At 45.9% G+C, this 25882-nt stretch overlaps 1 protein-coding gene across 10 annotated transcripts in view; it reads right to left on the bottom strand.

The window, feature by feature from the left end:
* DOCK9 (dedicator of cytokinesis 9) overlaps positions 1–25882 on the bottom strand; it is a 137196-nt gene that overhangs the window by 97480 nt on the left and 13834 nt on the right. The window contains exon 1 of one of the 10 annotated variants that reach the window (XM_081948183.1): positions 5211–5460. The exons of the other annotated variants lie outside the window; for them this stretch is intronic. Within the exon in view, the coding sequence (XP_081804309.1) occupies positions 5211–5324 (114 nt within the window). The 5' untranslated portion in view covers positions 5325–5460. Of the gene's footprint in view, positions 1–5210; positions 5461–25882 lie in introns of those variants that run through there. 10 annotated transcript variants of the gene reach the window in all.

Here is a 25882-nt window from a genome sequence, read left to right as displayed (position 1 = left end):
CTACATTAATTTTCAAGCTTTAAGTATCAAGCCCGATCACATAGTTTCGTAGCGAAGCACGTGTATCCAGCTAGTACTAAATATATAACCTCTGAATTTCTGGATACAAGGAAAACTATGTAACCCCACAGCATGGCCTTGTAGTAATTTTTTTTCCTGTTTCGAGTAGACCAGCACTCCCTAACCTTACTGGCTCCGCAGAATGGCGGTGATGGGAAGGGTGGAGATGATTTTTCATGTGCAACCTAATCCCACACATGCAGAAATGGAGCTTCGCACACTCGCCCACAGTTTGTGTTGTCCGATTCCCAATGGGCCGTGGACCGCTAGCAGTCCTCGGACTGGAGGTTGGGGACCCCTGAAGTACAGCATTTGTTATGTTTCAAAAACAGGAAGACCAATAAACTGTCTTCATACTTGTCAATATTCTCTTATAGTTTTAACTCTGAACCATTTCCCCCAAGCCTTTTCAGTCTCTCAGAATAATCCTGAAGAAGTTTTAAAAGGTTGGGAATGGGAAAAAGCAGAAAATGGGATTCAAATGCTTCTTAGTATTAAAATGGATATACACATTTCAGAAAACCATTATTTTCTTGTAAAATAGATTTTCATTTCTAGATCATGAAAGCTTTATGTGTAGAAATTGATTGATAGCATTGGATTTCTGTTAGTACTATAAATGCTAGTTGTAAAATCTATTTGACATTAAGCAAATTTGACACAAATGTAAGCGCAGGATATATTTATACCTCACTTAATTCAAAACCTGCTAAATTTCAAAATAGCCAAATCAAAATATTAATCATTCTTAAGTTTAAGACAAGACAGGACAATATTTATTTTCACTTATTTCTGTGAACACACTGCCACACATTAAAAAAATGAAATTCTGATGCCCACACAAAGAAGGAAATATACATACCCATACATGCACGTACATATACATATCACACACACACACTTACATATCCATATAGATATATAGATATCACAATATTTTTGAATACATAGGAGAAAAAAAGAGTCTTGAGAATTAACAAGATTGATACTATATGGTACAAAGCTATTACAGAAAAGCTACTCTTTTTATTAAGTAGAAACTTAGATTAAGATACTTAATATAGCAAACATATTGTCTTCAAAGGATATATTTTAAGGTTCAATTGGACATGTTAGCTGTCTAAAATAAATTTAAGATTTATGAAGTAACTGCTTTTTGTGTCCATGTATGTTGAGCCAACGGTTCATCTTCTCTTTTTACAATTGTATAAATTATTGCTGTTTATTTTCTCTAATGAAGTGCTCTTCAAATGTATTATTTCAGAAATATTACTAAAATAACCTTGTATTTTCAGTAACATGTTTTCTTTTTCAATCCTTAGCTTTTCTTGAAATAGTTTTATTTATTTATTTATATTTCATATTACCTAAACCAGTCATCTTGTTTATTCAAAATTTCCTCTGAAAATAGCATGTTCTCTAGTGCTTTATATATCTACATTTAGAACTAACAATGGATTTTAAATTTAAGTAATTAATCTGATTGAAGAAACTCTTGTGAGACATTTGCTCTGAACTCATCTGTGAGTTCAGATCTACAAAAAGAGGAAGGAAATTTCATCATCCCTAACAAAAGAATACGAGGACAATATATTGACTTTGGCATTTGTTACATTGATACCAACACTTTTACAGGAAAGCAGAATCTTTCTTTCTCATATTCTCTTAGAAACATTTTCCATTTATAAATATCTTCACCACATGAGAAAAAGATTCTACTCTAGAAAAATTACAGATACCGTAATACTACATGCATAGTAATTTTTTCAGCTGTTAGTATCCCACATTGTAATCACTTCCTTTTCCTAAAGTAAACAAAATTTTAAAATACGATTATAAAATCATATAGAAATTTGAATACTGTACCAAAATTCAAGGCAACAAGCTGAAATTAAAAAGGGTAAACCTGGAGGGGGGGGGAAAGAACAAATAATACTTTTTCCCTAAAAAGTAATAATAATAAGGGGACCTTCTTAGAGATCTTCCCTAATATTATTCCCACAATAACAACACTAAGGTAAGTTGGCCTGAGAATGACTGTTTTTTAATGATCATTGGTTAAGACTCACTGGAGAAGAGCCTAATGCTGGGAAAGATTGAGGGCAAAAGAAGATTGGGATGGCAGAAAATGAGGTGGCTGGATGGGAGTCACCGAAGCAGTAGGCATGAGTTTAAATGGACTCCAGAGGATGGTAGGGGATAGGAAGGCCTGGAGGAATGTTGTTGATGCGTCGGACACGACTTTGCAAATAACAACAACATGATTAAGTGGGCAAACCCAACATCATTACACTCTGTGGTTTTCCCATTTATGCTATTTAAAATACAAGCAATGAGAAGCAAATAGATATGTCCCTTGTTGTTCAACACCGTAAGATTTATCAGAAAGCTGTACAGAACTTGTTATAACCATTAAAAATTACCAGTATGTATTTCTTCTCATCAACATGTCTCTAATAGAAATCTATAATCTAGATTTCTACATCAATGGTCATATCTTTTCTTGAAAATTGAATAAGTGAAGAAATATATACATCAACAGAAACTGAAATATACTGGTACATGACTATCTTTAGAAAGTATGCATTTAAGTTTGAGGTGTCCAAAATGACAGATGTTAGTAACATAAAGGTAGTATTTGGAAAGAAATAGATGCAAATAATACATTCAAGAACAATGTGCAGCACTGTCCCCAATATGGAAATTGATAAAACATGTAGTTATATTCAACTGTTATCAACACCACCAAAAAAAAAAAAATCTTTCAGGTATTTTAAAACCACTGAAGTCACTGAACCATTATATTGGAACGGTAATAAATAGGATATGAATTTAGAATGAGAAACAATTAGTTTAAAAAAGGCCAAAAATAATAAAAATGGATCCAAGACTGCATTATAGTAACCCAAAAAAAGACTAGATAAGGTATTGGAGATCTATGACCAAATATTTAAAAAATCAGTATATTTAAAAGAATGTAATTGACTCTGAATTGAATTGTAATCATAATATGACAGAAAGAAATCTAAATTTTTATGATTAACAAAACCTCAAGGAGGGAAGCAACAAATACAAGTGGTCGACTTATGACCACAATTGAGCCCCAATTTTTTATTGTTAAGCAAGTCATTTAAGTGAATTTTACCCCATGTTACAACCTTTCTTGCTACAATTGTTAACTGAATAAATGCAGTTGTTAAATTAGTCACATGGTTGTTAAGTGAATCCACCATTGACTTTAAGTGAATCCACCATTGACTTTGCTTGTCAAAAGGTTGCAAAATGTGATCACATGACCCCGGAACACTGCAGTTCCCAAGCAGTTGATTTTTGATCATGTGACCCTGGGGATGTTGCAATGGTTATAAATGTGAAAAACAGTCATAAATCACTTTTTCAGTGCTGTTGTAACTTTGAACGATCACTAAATGAACCACTGTAAGTCGAGAACTACCTGTACATAATAACTGTCTCCTAGATCTCCATAGCTAACTGAAGAGTAGGTCCTGAAATACATATGAACTTACATATCACACTATATCTCATTCTAAGGAGTATCAATGAAAATTGCATTAGAGATTAGAGAGTCTATTTCAGTTCCATAACGAAGTGGAGGGAACAAATAATTCCGTTTCATAATAATTTCAAATAAATTCAATTAAATAACTCATATTAAAGAATGTGATAAGCATCTCACCTTGCTCAATTTCATAAGACTACATAAATTTATATCAATAAAATCTTTAGTAGGGTTATGATATTTGTATGATTCATATTCAAATTTCTGCATTTGTTCCATTATTTAAGACTGGAAAAATAATCCCAAATGAGATTAACAATAACGATGAACTTTGCCTGGGTGTCACAAAGGCGTTGAACAACAGATTTTTGCAAAAGAAATATTCTTAAATCAATACTTTTCAATGCCCCACGTATCTGGATTAGTCTTTACCCTCCATTAATGCCAAATTTCACAATGCTTGTTTAAAATGTACAAAATCACATCAAACATTGGTCCATAGAACGTCTATTAAAACGTTTAGCTTGTCCATACTAAGGTCAGAGATATAATCTACCATAAAGAAATAAATGACCATTCCAAAGAATAGCTGAAGCACAGAATGGAGACCTGGATGTTATGTAGAACACATTCCAATAAGTACTGCGCTGGTTGGGTGTGGCTCACATCTCTGTTCAAATTTGTTTCCAATAAACATTTCCTTTGGACTTCCTTTAGTACATGTACTCATGAATTCTATACACAACATTATCCCTTCAAAATCTATGAGAATCTTTTTCTGACACAATCTTCATATTTATTTTGTCACAGAAAACATTTATAGCTTGATCCAGTAGGCATCTGATTTGTCATTTTTATATTCCTAAGGAATGTACCTAGGTCTAACACTAACTATTTATTGTTACCAATATTGTATGATGTTTCAAGTGTCTGACCAACAACTGAAGAATTACATTTGATTATCAGAGTGACTCTCTTGATAGTAAGATCCACCTTATAACTACTGGTATCAGATCAGAAATTATTGAGACATAATATTTTCCTCTTTTCATTCTCTTCCCTATTTCAACAACTAACCCAAAATTTACAAAAAAAACCAAAACAGGTCAAGATTCACATACTATAGAAATTGCCTTTCGACCTCTTAACCACATAAAGCAAAACATTTTCATTGCTCCTTCTGAATATATATTCTACAGCTTGTTTTTCATTGCAGAAATGTATTTAATCAAAGTCTAAAATTTTGAAACTGTACACCTTAATTTACAAGATAAAAATATAACAATTTGTTCATTTCAAATAATAAACATAAGCATTGAAAGTTGAGCTGGGCACAGTAGAACATCAGTTTCATAATATTTACACTAGTAAGTTAGGAAGACTTTCTGGTTTAAATGTATTAAAGTTCAACCAATACTGACAGAAAAGTGCTTTGCTAAAATATAAAAGAGCAAATTAGATATACATTCATCAGAAATGACACAGCAGGAGAGTGAAAGAGGGCATTAGAAGGTAGAACCATTCAACCATGGCACCATCTTAAATGCTATAATCTTTTTTCCCCCTCTCTTCCCTCCCAAAAAAACAAAAACCCACAAAGACAACCAGCAAAACAAAGAAAACACCTTACCAAAACTTGTACTGGAGTGTTCATGTCTGTTTCAGAGGCTGCTGCATCCAAACATTTTTTAGAAAAATCTGCAAGTTCCTTTTTAATATTTTTACTATTTGTTCTTGCCAGCATTCTTATCCAGAATATTTCACAGAATTGTAAATCTCAGCAACTTTATCTTCTAACAGAAGCATGCCAATGATAGAGCAACAAGTAAAGCTTCTGCCACCCTTAAAACTGCAAAGAGAGTAGTTGTGAGAGTACTCGGCTGAAGACTTAGTCAAGTTATGGTGGGAATGCATGACAGATAAAGGCCAGCCCTTCAGAAAGGGGAGGAAAGAGAGTGTGGGAGAAAAGGAGGTGGATCCGTTTCAACATAAAACTCACCAAACAGTTCTTCCCAGCTCTCATAAAATTAAGCTAATAGTCATATATTTTAAAATATTCTAAATCAGTAGTTTTTAAACAAGCAACAATAAAGGGCTCTTTCAGTCTTTAAAATGAAATAGTTTTTTTTTCTCATGGGAATAAAAAGAGATAAGAGAGATCCTATGACCATAGAATATGTGGGTTCTGCTAGCTTAAGTATTAAATGTTAGTAACTTTGAAATGCAATACAAAATTATTACTTTATGGATTCTGATCTGGAAAGGTGACATAACCAATTTCTCCAGCTGATGTTGCTGGTCTGACTAGGTGACTCTATAAGTACCAATCATGTGGATTATATCAAGAATCCGTGTTGTGTTGCGAGTTGGATCTGGATAGTTGGTGAGTTGTATCTGAACAGATCAAGTTATCACTTTTTCTATAACTTCACTGGGTAACCTTGGACAAATAGCTTTCTTCTCCAGGCAGGCACTTCTCTTGGGCTGATATTGTACAGGTAGTCCTTGACTTATGACCACAATTGAGCCCAAAATCTTTGTCGCAATTGAGCCCAAAATCTTTGTTGTTCTTAAGTGGACTTTGCCCAATTTTACAACCTTTTGTGCCACAGTTGTTAAGTGAATCACTGCAGTTGTTAAATTAGTAACACGATTAAATGAACCTTGCTTCCTCATTGACTTTGCGTGTTAGCATGTCATAAAAGGTGGTCACATGAACCCATGACACTGCAACCGTCATAAATATGAGTCAGTTTGTCAAGCATCTGAATTTTGATCACAGGACCATTGGGATGCTGCTGAAAAATGGCCATAAGTCACTTTTTTCAGTGCCGTTGCAACTTTGAACAGTCACTAAATGAACTATTGTAACTCAAGGACCACCTATATTGATAACATTGGGAACAATCTTGTACATAACACTTTGAATTCCCAAAAAATATGTAAGCAATAATAAATAAACCAGAAGGATGGTACCTAACATGCAGATAAGTTATCCATATGCTCTCGAGAGTAAAGAGATAAAGAATTCAAGACGGTAAATCTTAAACAAAAAGGCATGCACAATAGGGCAGCAAGCTCTATTGCATCCACATTATAGGATGAGAACTCAATTCAGGCAATGTCTAACATTCATCCTGAAAATATCTAGAATAAGAATTAGGACAGTCTGGTTAGTTTCCTGAATAATAATTGCTACCTAACTGTAGAGATAAATGGAAAAAGAACAGTTGAATTAACTCTCAGTTCATTATCTCAACACATGCATATTTCTTATATTCGTATAAAAAATTCATCAATTTTACCATAAAAGCAAAGATTACAAAATAATAAATAATCTCTGTAGCCAGAATGTGATTTTTTTAAAAATGGTTCAACTGCTCCAGTGGAACACAACTTTGGCACATTGAGAAATATGTAGTTGGGTTGGTAATCCAAGCAAGAGGGTATGGAGGAGGTTGGGGCGGGGGGTGTATCATAATGTATTTTCAATCTGTCTGATGCTCTGCAAAAATGTTGCTGTGGCTTTTTTTTAAGTGGACTATTGTGCTTGTTTTATTAATTCTATCAGATTAAAATTGATTACTGGCTTCCCAAATCAGAGGAGGTCCATCTTTTGCTTTCCTTTTGTTAAGTCTACATTCAAGCCAAACGCTGACCCCTTTCTCAACATATCTTTCTCCTCCTATTTTCCCCACAACAACCCTGTGAGGTGAGTTGGGCTGAGGAAAAGTGACTGGCTAAAGTCTCCCAGCTGGTTTTCATGGCTAAGGCAGGACTTGAACTCACAGTCTCCCGCTTTCTAGCCTGGCGCCTTAACCACTAGACCAAACTCCACTGTTACAGTAACTACAAAGGCCTTCCATACATTTTGACAGAAATTTAAGTTGCAGATTATCCCTAACCCTATGACTTGGGAACTGCCTTTTCCAAATACCGTATTTTTCGGACTGTAAGACACACCAGAGTATAAAACGTGCCATGATTTTGAAGAGGTAAATTAAAAAAAAAAACATTTTGTCCTTTGCAGGCTTCCCAAGCCCTCTGCACGCCTTGTTTTTTGCAAAAAAAAAGGGGGGGGGATGCAGAGTGTTCCTAGGGGCTGGGGGGGGACAAAATGACCATTGGCTTACCTGAAGGGTCCTTTTCTGTGCACCGCGGGAGAGTCCAAGCAATGGGTTAATTCACTCTGGTTGCCCTGGATACTGAGGAACTTTTTTTCTCCCTTTAACCACACCTCCTCGTGTGATTACTGCCAGAATTAATTTCCGAAAGGTCAATCTGTCGAGAGGATGGAGCGAAGGCGTCCAAGGAGTATTCAGTTGAAAAAAGAGGAAAGAATCCCCGGGCCGAAGACCAGGGTGGGTTGGACTCTCCCGCGGTGCACAGAAAAGGACCCTTCAGGTAAGCCAATGGTCATTTTCCTGTGCACCGCTTGGAGAGTCCAAGCAATGGGACATACCCAAGTTATTGTCCGATTGGGTGGGCAGAGTCAGAGTCCCGGGATTCGGTCGAAGACACGACCCCTTGAAGTACCCTCCTGCCAAAGGACGCCTCAGCCGAGGCGTAAACGTCCAGTTTGTAATGACGGATGAAGGGCGACGGGGAGGACCACGTAGCCGCCTTACAAATGTCTAGTATTGATGCCTGGGTGGCCCAGGCCGCCGTGGTAGCCGCGCTGCGAGTGGAGTGCGCAGTGATGCCTCGGGGCACCGATCTGGACTGACTTTCGTAGGCCAGGGCGATGCAGGCGCGCAGCCACCTGCCAACAGTGGAAGAGGAGATTTTCTTGCCCAGGGAACCTGGATGAAATGACACGAATAAAGACTCCGACTTCCGGAATTCGGAGGTGCGGGCGATGTAAGTTTTCAGCACCCTTCTCACGTCCAACATGTGCCACTGTCATTCCCTGGGAAGTGACGGTCTCGGACAGAAATCAGGAATCACAATTTCTTGCGTTCTATGAAACCAAGTATTAACCTTTGGAATAAAGGTAGGGTCCAGTCTCAACACCACCCTATCTGGGTGGACAGTACATAGGTCCTGGCGAACCGACAGGGCTGCCAGTTCTGAAATACGACGAGCTGACGTCACGGCGATGAGGAATGCCGTCTTTAGTGTAAGATGACGCAGCGACGTAGTGCTGAGAGGCTCGAAGGGTGGAGCGGTGAGCGCCTGCAGAACCACGGACAGCTGCCAGGTGGGGTAACGGTGGACCGTGGGAGGTCGTAAGTTACAAGCTCCCTTGAGGAAGGAACGGACCCTGGGCACCTTGCTAAGGGGCAAGACCGGGTCACCGGCCCAAACGGTGGAGAGGGCCGCCACCTGTCGTCGAAGGGTATTTGGAGCGAGGCCCTTGGCAAGACCCCCTTGTAGGAAGTCCAGGACGCGGGAGACCGGAGCCGTCACCGGGTCTAAACGTAAGGCGTCGCACCATTTGGCGAAGGAGGCCCACGAGGCATCGTAGATTCGAGTGGTTGACGGTCGCCTAGCTGCCTGAATGGTGTGGATTACCTCCCCTGAGAAGCCCTCGCGCCTCAGCTGGTCCCCCTCAAGTGCCAGACGGCCAATTGTAGCCATTGGGGCTCTGGATGAGTTACGGCCCCCTGGCTGAGGGAGACTTGGTCTGGAGGAATCTTCCACGGAGATGACAGGGAGAGGCTGACCAGGTCAGCGAACCACGAACGACGGGGCCAGTGCGGGGCCACGAGGAGCACCTCCGCCTCCTCCGCGATGATCCTGTGGATGACTTGTGGAATCAGGGGCAGCGGAGGAAAGGCATAAAGTAGGCCCCGGGGCCAAGGAGAGCGAAGGGCATCCGTCCCTTCCGCCCCCGGGGACTGGAAGCGGGAGAAAAAGCGGCGAAGTTGAGCATTTTCCCTGGATGCGAATAGGTCGACCGCGGGAGTGCCGAACCTGCGGGACAGCTGGCGAAACAGAGCCGGATCCAGTTTCCACTCTGCCGGGTCTATGGTGGTCCTGCTCAGCCAGTCCGCCTGGGTGTTGTCGACTCCCGAAATGTGGTCGGAGCGAAGAGATGCCAGATGCCTCTCCGCCCAGCGCCCCAGGGATTCCGCTTCCTTCATCAACGTCTTGGATCTGGTGCCCCCCTGGCGGTTTATGTGGGCCTTGGTGGCCACATTGTCCGTCATCAATAGGACATGTTGATGGTGAATGTCCTGGCGAAAATGCCGGAGTGCCAGGCGGGCCGCACGCAGTTCCAGAAGATTGATGCTGCAGGAGCTCTCTGCGAGTGACCATTTGCCCTGCACCACTAGATGACCCATGTGTGCCCCCCAGCCGGCGAGGCTTGCGTCTGTGGTGACCACTAACCGGTTGGGCTCCTTGAACAGGTGGCCCTTGAGGAGAGCAGGGGACGTCCACCATCGGAGCGATCTCTTCACTGTTGTGGGAACGCTCACCAGTCGGTTTGAGTTGCTCCTTGAGGCCCTCTGGTGAGGAAGGAGGAGCCATTGGAGAGCTCTGGAGTGGAGGCGAGCCCATGGGACGATCGAGATGGAAGAGATCATTTTTCCCAACAGCTGTGACAGGAGGACGATCGGTACCTGTCTCGCGAGCATCACCTTGCGGGTCATGGCCACTAAGCTGTCTAGCCTGTCCTGGGATAGGAAGACCCTGCACAGGGAAGTGTCTATGACCGCCCCCAGGTGGATAAGTCTGGTGGTGGGAACCAGATGGCTTTTCTTCAGATTTAGGGAAAAACCGTGGCTCCTCAGGGTTCTCATTGTGATGCGGAGGTCCCGCAAGGCCTGCTGCCTGGACGACGACTGGATCAGGATGTCGTCCAGGTAGCACTGGAGCCTTATGGGTCTGCACCTCAGTTGGGCTGCTACAACCGCCAGGACCTTGGTGAAGGTCCTGGGGGCCGACGACAGGCCGAAGGGAAGGGCCCGGTATTGAAAATGCCTGCCGGCATAAAAAAAGCGCAGGAACCTCCTGTGCTGGGGACGGATGGGGATGTGTAGGTAAGCCTCCTTGAGGTCGATAGAGGTAAGGAGGTCTCCCTGACGTATCCCCGACAGGATGGACTGGAGGGACTGCATCTTGAACCTCCGGTAGGCAATGTGCCTGTTGAGGTTCTTTAGGTCCAAGATGGCCCTCCAGCCCCCCGAGTTCTTTGGTACCAGGAAGAGGATGGAGTAGAACCCCCTCCCTTCCTGGTCGGGGGGGACCTGCTCTATCGCATCTATCTCCAGGAGATGGCGAAACTCCTGGTTCATAAGCTCCCTCTTCAGAGGACAGGAAGGAGTGGGACACCGGATGAAGTTCCGGGGAGGGGGGGATAGGAATTCTAGGGATAGGCCCTCCCTCACGATCTGGAGGACCCAGGCGTCCTCCGTGGTCTGGACCCAATGGTGGGCGAATAGCTGGAGGCGCCCCCCTATGGGTGACGGGCCCGGGCAGTCACTTAGATTTGCGGAAGGGCCTGTTAGAGGCACCTCCGCGGTTGGATTTACGGAAACCGAATTGTTGTCTACCTCTGTCCTTAAAGGAGGACCTGTCCTGGAACCTGTCCCCTGACTGACCGGCCGGTCGGTAGGGCGGGGAGAAGGAAGTAGAGGTAGAGGGTTCAGGGGCACGAAAGGGCTGCCTCCTGGGGTAAGGAGCGGACTTGCAGTCCTGCTTTTTTGTGGTGGAAGGTAAAATCTTCCTTTTATCTTTGGATTCAATGAGGAGAGGCTCAAGCGCCTCCCCAAATAATTTGGCGCCCTTAAAGGGGGCTGAGGCCAGCTTCCACTTATGCTTCTGGTCCGCCTGCCAGTGGCGGAGCCAGATCAGGCGGCGTGAGGTGACGTTGGCCGCCAAGGCTCTAGAAGCAAATTTAGAGGCGTTAAGGGATGCGTCCGCCGCATATTGGGAGGCCGCAATAATTTTTGAAATATCCTGGCAGAGGCGCAAGTCTCCTGCCGGGAGTTTGGTCAACAGTTCCCTTAGCCATATAACGGAGGCCCTGTTAAAAAAGGAGGCGGAAGAGGAGGCTTTGATGGCCCAGGCAGCCGCCAGGTGGGCCTTATGGCACACCCTCTCCGCCTTCTTATCCTCCGCCTTGAGCCCATCCAGCAGTTCTGCTGGGAGGGATGAGTTGGAGGTGAGGGCAGTGATAGGTGGTTCCACGGCTGGGAGAACCAAAAGGTCTTCCAAGGTGGGGTCCATAGAGTAAAGTTTCTTGTCTGCCCCGCTGGGGGAAGACAAGGTGGCTGGTTGGGCCCACTGGCGTTGGATTACGTCCAGGAATAAGCCTGGAACCGGGACCAGCTCTTGTTGGGGGGCCGGGACGTCGAACATGGCCGCATTGGGATTTTCGGGAACAGCATCGGCCGAAGGTTGGACCGGCTTAGGTTTAATCCCTACCCTGGTAGCTAGTTTGGCCTTACGGAGAATGGACTTAAAGAGAGTGGGTTTGAAAAGTCCGGAAAAGGCAGGGGCGTCCGGGGGGAGGCCCTCGTCTTCAGATAGCTCCAGGCCGTCCTGGTCAGCATCCTCGATGGCGGAGGTTTCGCTGACCACGGATGACTCAAGGGACGGATGGCGGGCATGCTTGGCTGGAGGAGGGGCCGCCGGGCCCCGGGAAGTGGTCCCTGGCCCCGAAGGGGGAGGGGAGCGCTTTTGGAGGCCCTCAGCAATGCCTCTGGCGATAGCACGATCGACCAAGGCCTGCACGCACGGTGACAGCTCGGGCTCCTGATCAGAATCTGATCCCGGGTCCCTGGGGTCTTGGAGATGGTAGTGTGAACCCCCAGCCGGGGGAGCCCTGGTGTGACCCTCTGGAACTGGGTCCTGTTCATATGACCAGGACGGGGCAGGAGAAGTTGGCTCCGCCAGTGATCTGTCCGGGGACAGATCCTGAGACTCCACCTCCTCATTCAGCAATGCCAAGATATCACCTCTGGATGGGGGAACGGGGGCCACCTCTGGGGGGGACCCTGTCCCAGCCTGGCGCCGGGCCTTCTCAAATTGTTTATCAAGGGCCCGCTGGCGTCTCTCAGCGTCCTTGGTTTCGGCTGCAGACGGGGCCTTGACAGGGTGCCTATGGGTGTCCCCTGAGATACCCTTGCCCACACTCCCGCCCCTACTGGAAGGGGGATCCTTGCTAGGGGCCTGAGAGGGGCCGGACCTAGCCTCAACGGAACCTGATGGAGGGAGTTCCATGCCAATGACCGCACAAGGATGATGCAGAAAACACAGGCAAACGGGTGGGCTGCAGCGGAATTCGACTGGCTACACTGAAAGGCATAAAGAAAAAAGACAATTATGATTAATAATACAGGTATAGGAAAAAATTAATAAATCCATTTCAGCCTAACACTAGTAGCCAAATGGGAGGAGGAAACCCAGGAGGCTGAGCTATGAGGTGGGCCTGCAGCTCAGGCTGCAGTAACCCTTGCAGGAGAGGCAGGGAAGTCAGTAGGCCAGGAGACTAGAGCTTAAAAAAAGGCGAAGGCCTGGCCAGATCTTAAGGATAGAGGAAGTCCTTCCCTGTGCCGGTGCAAAGGACACGTGGTGGCCAAATTACCAGCGCCGCTGATGTCCAGTGAGTGGTGGCCGAGGGTCCGTTGGGCGGGCCCGGCGAGGCCCTGTAGCCACCAAGCGGCCTCCTGCAGGAGCGTGGCTGAGCGGCAGAGGCCTAAAATTAAAGGCGCGAACTTTTCGCGCCTAAAAATGGCCGCCGCAACAGCGAGGAGCTGGGCGGAGAGGAGAGCGGCAGCCAGGATCAATCCGGGCCGCTCGTAGCTCCGCGGCGGCTGAGGGGTGGAAAAAAACGCATGGGAGTCAAAAAAACGAAAAAACTAGGCCGGAAAATAACAACCGGGGAGGGAACCGAGCCAAAAAAACAAAGAAAAAACCCCCTCGCCGCTGTTGCCGCGCTCTGGGAGCAAGCGGCAAGGTCCCAAGCCTGCAAAAGTGCGAGGCTGTGGAGAAAAAACCTCCCCCACACACGCTTACCTCCTGGCCTCCTAGATAGTTGATTGCAGCAGAATAAAAGGAGAAAAGTTCGTTTTGAAGAGGAAAAGGTTTTCCAAAATTTTAGGAGAGTCCAAGCCAAGGATTAATAGCCTGAACTCAAAACTACATCCGATCTGGGCAGTGAGGAAATTTATTCTGGCAGTAATCACAAGAGGAGGTGTGGTTAAAGGGAGAAAAAAAGTTCCTCAGTATCCAGGGCAACCAGAGTGAATTAACCCATTGCTTGGACTCTCCAAGCGGTGCACAGGAAAACAGCCCGTTTTTGCCCTCCCCAGCCATCAGGAGCACTTTGCAAGCTTCCCAAACCTTCTGCACGCCCATTTTGCAAAGGGGGCAGGATTTCAGTAGGCCAAAAATGCTGTATTCAGTGTATAAGACGCAACCAGATTTTCATCCTCTTTTTTGAGGGAAAAAGGTTTGTCTTATACTCAAAAAATACAGTAGATTGTATAAACCAAACGTTTATAGTTTGCTACTGCCTACTTCCATGATGTTTTTTTTTTTACTTCTGTTTATCCTGATATTCCCTGGAATTCTCCCATGCAAGTACCAAGACGTTCATGTCTATTTATATTCTGAGCCCAAACCCTGGAACAATACATGCTACAATTTGAGGAATTCAAATATTGAATTAAAAAATAAAATTCACATCTATTTTGTGGGATCTAGCTACACACACACACACACACACACACACACACAAACTCCACTCAACCTGCAGTACCTAGGAGTCCTAGGGGTGCAATGGTTAGAATGCAGTATTGCAGGCTAACTCTGCCCACAGTCTGCAGTTTGAGCCTCACAAGACGTGAGGTTGACTCAGTTTTCCATAATTCCGAGGTTGATAAAATGAGGAGCCAGATTGTTGGAGGCAATATGCTGACATTGTAAACTGCTCAGAGAGTGCTGTAAAGCTCCGTGGAGCAGTATGTATATGTCTTAGTGCTATTGCTAATACCTTCAGTATTTACTTGCAATGCAAAATGCAAAAGACAATTTAGAACCATCTAATTCAACCCTACAAAGGTGGGAAGAAAAAAGAAGGGAAGGAGGACCAAGCAGCAAAGTCGATAGACTCAATTACAATGGTGATGAGTCAAGCATTTGAAGACCTGAAAGATTGGGTTAAGAATAAACAGTCATGATGAAAATCTGTCCGTGTATCTTACGTGTTATGTAGAGACCAAGTAGGATGCATTGAAGAAGATAACAAGCCTCAAGTACAAGACAGTGGCCTCTTTGCACTTCCAAGCAATCAGTATTTAAGGTAGGCTACCTATGATTCAAGCGATGGTGAACAGCCATCAAAACGAAGTTCCTGAAAACCTGATTTTCCATGAGCCTATCCCTTTAAAAACATCTCTTTTCAACTACACTTTTAGGCTGGGGTCTTAAAAGAGTTGTGTTGTTTTTTAGGGGGTGCCTTTGAAACATTCTTGCCTTGCCTTTCTTCTTGCCTTACTCTTTGGCAAAGCAGTAATATTTTCTAGGCAACTTTTAAAAAATGATTTGTCAATACCTTCTTCCTAAAGCTGAGAGGGAGTGACTGACCCAAGGTCACTCAGCGTGTGGGTCAGGGTATGGTACCACCCCATTCAGAGCTGATGTTCAATTTGAGGATCATCCTAGGCTCATGACTCCTGCTTGATGAGTAGGTCGGAGCTGTGCTAGAAACCTTTACACCATTCATTTTGTATGCCAATTGTACCTTCTCCTTAACCAAGAGATCTTGCTCGTGGACATACCTTGGCCATTTCCCATTTAAATTTACTGCACTGTATTATGTATGGGGCTGCCCTTGATGACCACCTAGAAACTACAACTGGTCCAAAATGCGGTGGAGGCTACAATGTTGGAAACCCATCTAACACCCCCGTTCTGTGAACTGCACTGGCTCCCACTTTTCTTCAAGGTGCAATTCAAGGTGTTGGTTATACACCTTGAAATTCCTACATAGCATGGGACCAGGTTAATTGTGGGACCTTTCTCCTTGAATGTTTCTGCACAAAGGGTGGATGTTAAGTTGGCACAAAAGGCGGCTTGAGACGTGAGGAGAATAAACTGTCTTTATTGAACACAACTGTCTTAACAATATATACAGGAGAGAATCAATGCAAGGATCGTCTGACAGCTATTTATACGAAGCTGTCAGACGACCCAGCCAATCCCCAAGCCAGAGTTTCCCCGCTCTCAGCCAGGTCGCGTCTTAGCCAATCAGACGCGACCTGGCTGTTGCTAGAGCAGATGCCGGCTGTCAGGGGAAACTCCCTGACGTCATCTGCCCGGACACAACACTCCTTCCCCCCCAGTGACTGCGCATGTGCAAGCGACGCACAAACGTAGTCACGTAAATATTCTGGGCGGCGCCAGACCCGCCCAGAACGCCTCAGTTCGGCAGGAGGCGTCGGAGAGGAAGGTGGTGTCCGTTGAAGCTCCTCCCGCAAGGGAGTGGAGCTCCGGGCGCCATCTTGGAGGCCCACCCCTGACGGAGGAAAACCAGGCCCAGGTAGGCAGGGCCGAGGGGGCGCGGCCGAAGGCGGGCTTGAGCTGGGCACTTGTTGGTAGGCCTGGCCTGACTCGGGGAAGGCCATTTGGAACCCGGGAGGCTGACGCCTAACGGGCGACACCCCCACAATAGTGGACGGCCGGGAGGCGGCGTCCAAGGACGGGGAAGCCCCGGGCAGCTGGACCGGCCGGACGATATCTGGTGGAAGGGCACCAGGGAACAGAACGTTGGAGGGCTCAGGCGCAGCGACGTTGATGGTCGACCTTGCGGGGGTGTTGTCGCTGGTGCTGGGCAGGCGGCGCCTCAGTTGATCCAGGTGCCGCCGCCATTCGGTCCCATCATGTAGCTGGACCCTGTAAGAACAGGGGCCGGTTATGGCGGTGACGGTGGCAGGCACCCACCTAACTGCCCCTGAGAATGCCTGAGCCCAAACAGCATCGCCCAGGAGGAACGTGCGGGAAGGGGGCCCCAGGTTGCCAGGCTGTTCGCTTGAATAGAGTGGGTGCAACCTATCCAAGGTGGTCCGCAGGCGCCGGCCCATCAGCAGCTCAGCTGGAGACTTCCCGGTCAGGGGGCAAGGAGTGGCATGCTGTACCAAGAGGTAAGCAGCCACCCTTGAAGGCCAGTCAGCCCCATCCATCCTGCCCAACGCCTCCTTGGCCGAGCGGACCGCCCTTTCCGCCCGGCCATTGCTAGCCGGATGGTATGGGGCGACTGGGGCATGGCGGATGCCCTGAGAGGCCAGGAACAGCTGGAACGCGGTGGATGCAAATTGAGGCCCGTTATCAGAGACAATGACGTCCGGCACGCCATGGGTGGCGAAAAGCCTAGTCAGTTCTCTGATCGTGGCCTCGGCTGTGGTGGACCTCATGAGGATGAGCTCCACCCAGCGCGAATATGCATCCACCACCACCATGAAGACCTGGCCTCTGAAGGGGCCCGCGAAATCCACGTGGAGACGGGACCAAGGACCACGAGGCAATTCCCATTCCCTAGGACAGGCAGCCGGTGGCGCTGGTCGGGAATGTTGGCAGGAGGAGCAGCCGGCCACCCAGGCGGCTATCTCGTCATCAATGCGAGGCCACCAGACATAGCTGCGCGCCAGGCATTTCATGCGCACTATGCCCGGGTGGCCCTCATGAAGGCGAGATAGCACCTGATGGTGCAGGCTGGGTGGAATGACCACCCTGTCACCCCACAGGAGGCACCCACTGTGAAGTGACAGCTCCAACTGCCTGGCCCTGAAGGGACGAAGGTGCTCTGGCACCGGACCCTCAGGCCAGCCCCTTTGGACCCAAAGGATGACCTGGGATAGGTCAGGGTCAGCCCTAGACTTTGAGGCCACCTCTCCGGAGGAGAGTGGCAGATCCAAATCTGCTATGGCCAAGACCGACAGGCAAGGCACTGTCGGGGGGTCAGCAACGGGCAAGGGGCAGCGGCTGAGGGCATCAGCGTGCCCTAAATGCTTGCCCGGGCGGTAGAGCAGAGTATAGCTGTATGCAGCTAGGAACTCTGTCCACCTGGTCATGCGCGGTGACAGGATGGGAGGGGTCGGCTTGTTACCTGCCAAAAGCCCAAGGAGTGGCTTATGGTCGGTGAACAAAGTAAAGTGCCGACCATAGAGGTAGTCGTGGAACCTTTTAATCCCTGACACTGCAGCCAGAGCCTCCTTGTCAATCTGGCTGTAGTTGCGTTCCGCAGAAGTCAGTGTCCGGGAATAAAAGGCTATGGGGGCCTCCGAGCCATTGGGCAGCACATGGCTCAGGACCGCCCCCAAACCCACGGGCGAGGCGTCACAAGCAAGAGTCAAAGGCAGCTTGTCCGAATACTGAACGAGGACTGCCTCTGACGTCAGCAAGTCTTTGACAGCCGCGAACGCATGCGCTTCGCGGCTGCCCCAGCGCCAGGCTGCCGATCGGTCGAGCAACCGATGCAGCGGCTCGGCTAGTGACGCCTTATGCGGTAAGAAAGGCGCGTAGAAGTTAAGCAAGCCAAGGAACGCCTGCAGCTCCGTCTTGGAGGCAGGCGTGGGGGCGTTCCTGATGGCTGCAACCTTTGAAGGGGTGGGGTGAATTCCTTGGGCGTCAATCGTGAAACCCAGGAAATCAACCCGGGGCACAGCAAATGAACATTTGCTGCGCTTTAATTTTAAGCCCGAGCCCCTGAAACGCTCGAGGACCTTCACCAGTACTTCGATGAGGCCCGATCGGCTGCTAGCGGCGATCAGGACGTCATCGAAATACGGAACCACGCCAGGGAGCCCATGGAGCAACCGCTCCATGAGGCTCTGGAAGATCCCCGGGGCTACGGAAACGCCGAATTGCAAGCGGCGGCAACGGAAAGCTCCACGGTGGGTGACGATGGTCTGCGCAGCCGCCGCCTCGTCATCCACCGGGAGCTGCTGGTAGGCCTGCGCCATATCCAGCTTCGCAAAGATGCAGCCCTGCCCCAAAGAGTGGAGCAAGTGCTGCACTACCGGAACTGGATAGGGGTTCGCTTGGAGGGCAAGGTTGATGGTGGATTTGAAGTCGGCGCAGAGGCGAATGGACCCATCCGCCTTAACTGGGATGACCAAAGGGGTCTCCCACTTGGAGTAATCCACCGGCTCCAAGACTCCCTGCGCGACGAGCTTGTCGAGCTCCGCATCAACCTTTGCCCTCAAAGCGAAAGGCACCCTACGGGCCTTCAGCCTAATGGGGGCAACCTGGGGATCTAGATTCAAGGATATGGGCGTGCCCTTATACGCCCCCAGCTGCCCATCAAACACGTCAGAAAATCTGGCAAGGACGTCGGCCACGTCGGGAGGCGTGGCCACCACTTGTCTAATCCCGTGCACTGATAGGCCAAGTGCCGGGAACCAGTCAAGGCCCAGGAGGGCCGGCAAAGGCTTCTCTACCACTAGTAGAGGAAGGCATCCCGAATAGTCCCCGTATTCCACCCGCACCAGGTGACAACCCAGGGTAGGAATTAGAGTCCCCTGGTAGTCCCGTAGGGTTGCGTCTGGAGGGGCCAACTGGGTCTTTGAGATGCCTGGACAGAGGCGGGAGAACTCTGTCCACGACAAAAGGGATCGGGACGACCCCGAGTCCACTTCCATGGTGCAGGGGGAGCCCTCAATGAGGAGCGACGCCTTGATGCGCTCCGCACCTGCACCCGTGTGGAAGGCCAACTCTGCGGGGTTGGCGTGGAAGTCCGCATCCACGGCGTAGCAGCCTCCGCGCGAAGACTGCTGCTGCTGCTGCTGCTGCTGCTGCTGCTGCTGCTGCTGTCGTCCAGCACGGCCTCCAGGTCGCTGTTTAACGGCGGCTGTGGTCGGGACGTCCTCTGCACGCTGTGGCAAGGGAAACTGCGCTCGGCAGACCTGAGCCAAGTGTCCCTTCTTCAGGCAGCGGCGGCAAACTGCGGTTTTAAAGGGGCAACCCGAGCGGTCGTGGTTGCCTCCACAGCCAAGGCAAGCGGGCACAGCTTCCCGGGCTCGTTGAGGAACGCGTCTTCTGGTTGACTGTCCAATGCGCGCCACCGCTCCCTCCTCAGGGTAGTCCATAGGCAGGGGAACTAATTCATCTACCAGGCAAGTGCGGCCCGGCGGAGGCGGCAGGTTGAACATCTCCGCCATCGACTCGTCGGAGAGTTCAGCCGCCCTTGCCTGCTCAATGGCCCCAGTCAGTGTGATGTCCGCTTGAGACAGGAGCCGCCGGCGAAGGCGCAGATCCTTCACGCCGCTCACGAATTGCTCCGTGAGGTTGCGATCGAGGTCGGCAAACTCGCACCTCATCGCCGCTGTGCGTAGGGACTGGAGGAATTGGCTCACCGACTCCTCCGGCTTCTGGACACAGCGCCTGAAAGCGTAGTGTCTCGCCACCCAGGATGGTGTAGGGGCGTAGTGGCGCTGAAGCCGCTCCGTTAATGTGGCCCAGTCCAGAGAGTGGACTGGCTGAGGGGCGGCTAGTGAGCGAGCGGCGCTAAACATTGGCGTGCCGCAACAGCTCAAGAAGAAGCTGCACTTCTCATCATCGGGAACATCGCGACGGCCGTTGGCTATCAGATAGCATTCGAAACGCTCCAGGAACGCTTCCCATGTCTCGCCGTCACAGCCAAAAGGAACGAAGGTTGGCATCGCCGACATGGTCTCCTCAGGGTCGAGCTAGGCTGAGTAGAATGAGTCGCCGGTGCGATTGTGCCAAGATGGAGCGTTCGGTGGGTTAGCGGCTGTATCCCACCTTCGTCGCCAGTGTTAAGTTGGCACAAAAGGCGGCTTGAGACGTGAGGAGAATAAACTGTCTTTATTGAACACAACTGTCTTAACAATATATACAGGAGAGAATCAATGCAAGGATCGTCTGACAGCTATTTATACGAAGCTGTCAGACGACCCAGCCAATCCCCAAGCCAGAGTTTCCCCGCTCTCAGCCAGGTCGCGTCTTAGCCAATCAGACGCGACCTGGCTGTTGCTAGAGCAGATGCCGGCTGTCAGGGGAAACTCCCTGACGTCATCTGCCCGGACACAACAGTGGACACATTCCTTTCCTTAAACATTGTGATCTTGTGGGTCCTCGGAAGCATGTCTTCTGCACTGCAGCCCCTACCCTACCCTTCCGCCTTGTGATCCAATAAGCCTCCATCCTTTTAATCTTCAAATGAACACTTAACATCTGGATTTCCCCCCAAGCACTGAAATTGGGTGATATATACAATATAATTGCATATATTATTTAAATACAATACAATAGCAGAGTTGGAAGGGACCTTGGAGGTCTTCTAGTCAAACCCCCTGCCTAGGTAGGAAACCCTACACCACTTCAGACAAATGGCTATCCAACATCTTAAAGACTTCCAGTGTTGAGGCATTCACAACTTCTGGAGGCAAGCTGTTCCACTGATTAATTGTTCTAACTGTCAGGAAGTTTCTTCTCAGTTCTAAGTTGCTTCTCACCCATTGCTTCTTGTTCTACCCTCAGGTGCCTTGGAAAATAGTTTGACTCCCTCTTCTTTGTGGCAACCCCTGAGATATTGGAACACTGCCATCATGTCGCCCCTAGTCCTTCTTGGTTTGTAAACTGTCCATAGCTTAGCTTAAAACAGTTGGCTGTATCAATGTGTTAAATAAATAAATAAAACTAGAAGTAGTGTCTTAAATTTACCACAGGTGCTCTGGAAATTAGTAAATAGAGAATGAAGGCATAGGCTGGCAGCTAAGATGGACCTAGAGGGCTCTGGCTTTTAAAGTAAATTGGGCAGTATTTAAATTGTTAGTTGGATGATGACCTGAAATTCGGCAAGCCCTGGAGGACCATTAAACCATAAAAGAAGGAAGTGCAAGTGGAATTTGGCTCCTCAACATAGATGATCCCTCAAGGATTGAAGATGACAGATGATCAAAGGTTTTATCAATCAGAGAACAGCCAGCCGCCAACCTAACTCACAAAGGGGAAACTGCTACCAGTACCTATATGCTCTTCCTTAATTTGAAATTAGTTAGTAGGCAGTAAAGCAGATGGAGATAAAGTTTGCAGCTTAGTATCTCAAGTCATTGTGCCTAACTTGGAAATGGGCAAGAAGGAGGCAAAAGAACTCAATCTTGGAGTCTCTAGCCATAAATAAACCTTGTTTGCTCTTCTAAGGAATGTAGCTTGGAAACTGAAAGTAAATGATGAGCAAATATTTGGGTTTAGTCTGGTGGTTTGAATAAAAGAAATAACATTTCTAAAATGATGCTTTGTACTGAGTTTCTAATAAAATTAGGAAACCCACTGAAAGCTTTTGTGCCTTTGGATGATAAGTCTTAAAGCAGGACATTCTTCAAATTGACTGCCATTACCACAACTGGTAAGAGCCAATTGCACAATTTAGCTATGTACCATGGAAAAGCCCTAAACCCGCAGAATGTAATTTCAGCAGATGATCTAATTGTGAGAGTGGGGGGAAAACATCTCACTTTACATGTAACCTATGTCATCTATATTTTTATTTCTCTCTTTATGTCTCTCTCAAATGTGTCCCTCCTGACATTTTTTTGTCCCAAATTGAAGAACACCAGTTGCTCTACAGGTAGTCCTTGACGTACAACCACAATTGAACCCAATTGTTAAATGAGGTGTTTTTTTTTTACGAACTACCTTCCCACCGTTGTTAAGTGAATCACTGTCATTGTTAAGGTAGTAACAAGATTAAATGAATCTTCCTTCCCCATTGACTTTGCCTGTCAGAAGATCACCAAAGGTGATCGCATGATCCTGAGACACTGCAATCGTCATAAATATGAGTCAGTTGCCAAGTGTCTGAATTTTGATGCTGTAATGGTCATAAGAGTGAAAAACGGTCATAAGTCACTTTTTTTCAATGCCATTGTAACTTTGAATGGTCGCTAAATAAACTGTTGTAAGTCAAGGACTACCTATACTGGTGGTTTTTTTTGCAGGGACTCTGTTTCAGTCCTGAATCACTTTTGGTTGACCAGTTTTAATATTTTAATATTTTCCATCACCATAAGTCATTCTGTTAAAACAATAAAAAATAATTTTGTTTTAAATAAAAGGTATTACGCTTTTCTTTAAATGTCCTTTTTTTCTACAAATGTTACTAGACAAATCAGACAAAGGTGGCTCAAGCAATGTCCTATTAAAAAAGGTAAAGGTTTTCCTTGCACATATGTGCTTGTTGTTCCCGACTCTAGGGGGGGGCTCATCTCCGTTTCAAAGCCGAAGAGCCAGCGCTGCCCGAAGACGTCTCCGTGGTCATGTGGCTGACATGACTAAACGCTGAAGGCACACGGAACACTATTATCTTCCCACCAAAGGTGGTTCCTATTTTTCTACTTGCATTTTTACAAACTTTCAAAGTGCTAGGTTGGCAGAAGCTGGGACAAGTAACAGGAGCTCACTCCATTACGCAGCGCTAGGGATACGAACTGCCAAACTTTCTGATCGACAAACTCAGCATCTTAGCCATCGCATCCCACAAATGTCCTATTACAAGAATCCAGAAAGTAAAGCAGATTGCCAAGTCTCTTGAAGTAGAGATCTGGCCATTGCTCAGGTAACTATTTGGTTTTTGCAGTAGAGCAAATGGATGAAAAAGATGACCGGGAGTGGCTTCTCCATTCTGAAAAGGAATGATCATTTTCACTGATATATGTTTCTCACAAAAAAAAAACCTATGCACCAGGCCATATTTCCCAGAAAGTCTTCCAGTCTTCAGAAATTAAAACTGAAAGATGATGAGAGCTCCAGGGCAAGAGAAGTTAAATACAGTAAAATGCTTCTGTGATTAAACATTAGCATCAAAATCAGAATTCAAAGAAATGAAAATGGAGACACTCCACAACACTACAAAGCAAAAATACAAACCTAAAAAACACATCTAAGAAAACAACCAAATAAAAAATTCTAAGTTCTGTTCTGCTCATTTTATTTTTAGGAAATAAGAGGGGAAGAGTGAGAAGTTTGAGAAAAAATATTTTAGCATTTGAGTTTTAATTACAATATGACAATGTTTATTCTACTTGTTCAGCAGATTTTGATTAGAAGTGATCCTGGTTACTTTTAATTAAATGCAGCTTTTAGTATTTAGTATTTCCTTCCAAGGGTTCCAGAGAAATGATGGATTTATATCTATTTATAAATAAATATTTAAGAGCCAAAAGTTTAATTCTTTCTTGTACAAACTTTTCAAAATGAAGCATATTTATAATTTGACTTTATGGCTAAACAAAGAAAAAAGTATGTTTTCTTTAAAAAAAATATCAAATGCATTGTTTTATTAAAATTTGTTATCTTCAAAACAATTTCAATTCTTTTAAATAACTGTGATATGCTTTTTGTGGGATTAATTTAAAGATTATTTCTGCAGTTGGTGTAACATTGTTCTACATACAGGTACTATTCGACTTACAACCGATTACTTAGTAGCGACCATTCAAAGTTACAATGGACCTATTTGGTAGCTACTTACAAACCAGATTCAAAGTTCCAACACCTTCCCTTCACAGCAGTAGCGGGTTACTTCTGGTACGCCCCGGTACGGGTGTACCAGTGCCTGCCGGGTAGCGTTTCAGTATGGTGCTCCGGAGGGCCCATTCCATGATCACATGACCATGTTTTATGAGAGTTTTCCTTAATACCAACATTTACTTTAAGTTTTCGGCAAAACCATGCCCACAGCGAACCCTTTCTTCATTTAATTATCCCAGCATTCACTTACCAACTGCTGCAAAAGCTATCATAACATTGGGTTGGTCTTGTGACCAACCTGTTTTATGACAATGCCTTACAACCATAATGGGCAGGCTCCAATATAGTCATATTGAGTACTACTTGTACCGGATCCTCTCTATAATATATTGCCTGGAAATTGTATAGAACTATTTTTTAGATTTTTTTTTAATCCCGCCTTTATTATTTTTATAAATAACTCCAGGTAATGAGCAGTCCTAATACTCCATCCCCTTCCTTTTCTGCCCACAACAACACCCTGTGAGGTGAGTTGGACTGAGGGGGGGGGGGGGGGCTAAGTCCCCAGTCAACGTTTATGGCTAAGGCATGACTAGAACTCTGTCTCCTGGTTTTTAGCCTGATGCCTTAGCTACTAGACCAAACTGGCATCATACTATATCATATTTATAATATATACAAATGATTCTTTTTTCAAAATTTTAAGGTAATTTGGCTATAAAGTTTGTAACTAGGATACCCCCAAAATCAATTCACTATCTTCCTCATACGCTCTGTCATACAGGTGGTCCTTGCTGAATAATCATTCAAAGTTACAACAGCCACGGAACAAGTGCTTTAATGGCCCATAAAGTGCCCCTGGTTGTGCCCCTATTCCCTGTAGTTACAAGACAACATGTCAAGTCAGTTTTACAACCCACTGAAGCATTCCATGGTCACATGACTGTGATTGATGGGGGGAGTTTGCTGGTTTTGGAGTTGGTTTGTTTAACAACTGTGGCATTTGCTTAACAACTGCCACACTAAAGCTCATAAATTACTTCCTGTCACATGGGTGTCTCGACTTACAACTTTAATGACTTATGATGGTAATTCTGGCCTCAATTATAGGCATGAGTCAAACTGGCATACTAGTAAACTGCAGCGTAAGAAAGGTTAGTGAAATGGTAGCATGGATGCACCAAGATTATAACAGTTCTTACACAAATAGTAGGCGGCTTTTCTGTTAGTAGAGTATCAATATTGTTTCACTTGAACTGGTTTAAGAGATAGTTCATATTCTGTATTATTTAAAAAAATGTTTACTCTGTACTTAACATAATTACATTGTTTTTAAAAATTATATATCTTCGTAAGAATGTCTTTGATCTGAAAGGCAGTTGATAACAATCTTAATAAATATTGTAACATCTATTCAAAGACTTATTTTACATTCATGGATGTATTAATACTCAGTGCATCTTTTCTCAAAAATATTGTTCACGTAAAGCAAAACATAAAGGAAAGAAAATATTGGGAGAATTTAAAAATAATTCATAATAAAGATTTTGTTTAATAAACTTTTCTTTAGGTTAACATATATTTTTGTCAAATCAGGCTTAATAAAATCAGTACTGTTCTATATTCATTAATGTCGGAAGACATTAAAATACATACTTGTTATAAACCTGGATTTTCTGCACTAATAAAGGCTACATTACCACTCCCTCAAATGCTAATACAATATACCCAATGCTGAGATACATCACAGTTTGCTAAGTATGCACTATTTAACAATTGCCTTATGCTATATATGCACTTCATTATAAACATAAAAACATACTTGAAAAGCTCTTTCTTCTAAATGCTTTGCTTATCTTT

Source organism: Natrix helvetica (assembly GCF_964273705.1).
Source record: "Natrix helvetica genome assembly, chromosome: 3".
In the NCBI taxonomy this organism is placed as follows: Eukaryota; Metazoa; Chordata; class Lepidosauria; order Squamata; family Natricidae; genus Natrix; species Natrix helvetica.
This window is presented reverse-complemented; position numbering and strand designations above follow the sequence as displayed.